The following is a 2991-nucleotide window of genomic DNA, read 5'->3' on the forward strand; positions in this document are numbered from 1 at the left end:
TACGAATAGTTACCCCGTTTCGGACGATAAGAAAATAGAAAAAAAAAGAAACACAGTCAGGAGGTGTGGTTAGTTTCACGACACCGAAGGTGTACATTGGTCCGATTTCGATTTAAAATCGATTAATCGTTCAGCCCTAGTACAGTATATACCAGTTTGTCCTCAAAACACAATTTAAATGTGCTATCTGACTGATATTGTCTTTATCTTATTACATTTGTTTCGACATGTGTGTGTATATATATATATATATATATATTACAAGATGATCTTGCACTGTTTTTATTCTACTCTGTTTCTTCTTGCACAATTTTTTTGTTAGTTTTATGTCTATATATATATTAATAATACATGGAATTTGTATAGTGCTTTTCCTAATGCTCAAAGACGCTTTACATAACATCAGAATAGAAACAATACAAAGAAAACAACATAAACAATAGTATATATATATATATATATATACATATCTTATTGTTTATATGCTGTTATTTCACTATTTTACTATTTTTTGTATTTACTTGCACTTTCTTCTTTGTTTTGTGTTGCACTGTTGGAGGAGCCGGTAACCTAAGAATTTCATCGACATATCTACACTGTAGCTTCTCTGCTTATGACAATAAAGCCTTGAAACTTTGATCTTTAATATGAATTCCTGTTCGTCCACAGATGTCGGTGGGGCGATGATTGAGAAAGCCGTCCACTCGGGGATGATCAACCCGAGCCGGCAGTGGCAGAGTCTGCAGCACACCGGCCCCGTGGCTCAGTTCCACTTCCAGGTCCGCCTCAGCTGCGACGAGCACTACTACGGCTTCGGCTGCAACAAGTTCTGCCGCCCGCGGGACGACTTCTTCGGACACTACGAGTGCGACCACAACGGGAACAAGACGTGTCTGGACGGCTGGGCCGGACCAGACTGCAACACTGGTGAGTTATCAGTGGGTTTTATTGATGTATGGAAACTTTAGAGGGGATTCTTCCTTGTTTCAGACCATTAAACATTTTGATAGTGTGTTGAATTAGCATTATCCCCATTTTATTGCACAATTTCATCGTTGTACCTTTTAAATTATTCTTTCTATGTCTACTATTTGCTATTTTTAGTTTGTTTGTATGTCTTTTACTGGTAACTGTATGCTTCACTTAGACATTTTCTGTGAAATGAATAAGTGAATAACCTTGAACTGCACTTATTGTATGAAAGGTGCTCTACAATTAAAGATTATTATTAAATACAAGATTTTATATCAAATCAGAGCAGTTTTTAAATGTTTCCTTCCAGGCGGACATTTTTTCATGTGTTTATTTCAAAATACACTTTAAGATTATTTAAAAACTTTCCTTGAGCTTTCAGCCCCTTGAGAAAGAAAAAACATTTGGTGGGAAAACAGTCAGCAAAACAGAACAATGTGATGCTTTGACAACTGTAGATATCAACAATCTCTTGAAAGGGAATCATACTTTAAGATATTTGATATTTCTGTACCTCTGCCAAAGATAAGTCTTCTTTAACTCAGGCATCTGTTTTGAACAAGACTGGAGTTGTCCCTCTGTGGCTCCATCTTTAACTCAAATGTATTTGAACTGAAGTACCTGATTAAGTTATGGATGTTTTTAAAAGGAACGATGGTATCCCAATTCATTCCTTCGTAAGTTGTTTACTGGTGCCAACAAATCTCATACTTAGAACAGACTGAATTCCTGTTTGCTCCCTTGAGACGTTAATGGAATCAAATGAATGTTCTTTTTGCTGCGTTCATGTTTGCTCATGGTTTCTTTTTGCGTCTCTTTCTCACGACAGCAATCTGCAGACAGGGCTGCAGCACAGAGCACGGATCCTGCAAAGTTCCTGGAGAGTGCAAGTAAGAAACAACAACACACACACACAGCAACAACTTGTCTGGCTTGTTGTCTGTAGTTGAAAGTGAATGTAGATGTAAAGATGGTAGAGGTGAGATACAGAGAGGTATGACATGCAACAAATGTCTCCAACAGGATTAAACTCGGAGATGCTTTTACGCACAATGGTTCTATTATTGCATTTCTGGTTTTTACATTTTATTTAAATCTCCGTATTTTTCCAAAATGTTACCTTTAATTATCCAGGAAAGCCACAGTTAGATACATAAAAAAGCTCTTTAAGAAGTGTTACAGCCTGGAAATATAAACACTGAAATGAGCAACATGCAACAGTCTGATCACAATATGAAGCACAAAATCTAAATAAACGTGAAAAAATGTATAAAAGACACATTGAATAATCATAGGAAAAAAATCAGGAATGTGTTGAAATGTAATTCTAAAAGTAGTTTATTACTGTGGTATCAATGTTGTGACTCAAGTACAGGATCTAAACACTTCTTACACAACAGTATTTTTCTGAATAATGAAAAATAAAACAATCTTTCGTATAAATCTCCACCAAGAGTCGTTCTGATACCTTGTAAACCAAATGTACACATGCTGATAAAGCACTATTTTTTGCATTGATACACAAGAAATGTATGTGTTATACGAAAAGATAATCAACCAGTGACTATATCAAACTAATGTACATCAGATCCGGCGCCGTGGGGCCCTCCCATTTAACATTCCTGCCCTCCCCCAATAAACACGTTTTTTATTATTTATAAAAATGTTAGAGGATATTAGGTCCACCCCCCACTTATAAAGAATAGCACTTTACCCCTGCTTACACCTATATGCCGTGAGCTGATTATCGAGCCTTCATTGTAACGGCCCGTCCACACAGCAGCTTTGAAAAAATCTTGAAAATCTTGGATGTGGGCGTGTCTGAAAACTTGGGGATTTTTTGCGAGCAACGCGACCAACAACCAATCACATGAATCTCCCGCCCCGACATACAAAGCAATAGCAATGTTTAAACTAAGTAAACTGGATATAAAATCCCCAAACAGGTGAAAACCTACCAGTTTCACCCACTGTCTCTGCCACCTCCCTCCATGCCTGGTTCCTCCGGTTTGTATCCCG

At 37.3% G+C, this 2991-nt stretch overlaps 1 protein-coding gene across 1 annotated transcript in view; it reads left to right on the top strand.

Annotated features, from left to right (window-relative positions):
- The window catches only part of LOC104966522 (pre-mRNA-splicing factor 38B-like), a 3805-nt gene extending 1939 nt beyond the window's left edge, over nt 1-1866 (top strand). The window contains exons 5-6 of the mRNA XM_010795707.1: nt 670-927; nt 1802-1866. Of these exons, the coding sequence (XP_010794009.1) occupies nt 670-927; nt 1802-1866 (323 nt within the window). The remainder of the gene's footprint in view (nt 1-669; nt 928-1801) is intronic.
- Nucleotides 1867-2991: the final 1125 nt, after the last annotated feature.

This window comes from Notothenia coriiceps, unplaced genomic scaffold (genome assembly GCF_000735185.1).
Source record: "Notothenia coriiceps isolate Sejong01 unplaced genomic scaffold, NC01 NC01_scaffold00037246, whole genome shotgun sequence".
In the NCBI taxonomy this organism is placed as follows: Eukaryota; Metazoa; Chordata; class Actinopteri; order Perciformes; family Nototheniidae; genus Notothenia; species Notothenia coriiceps.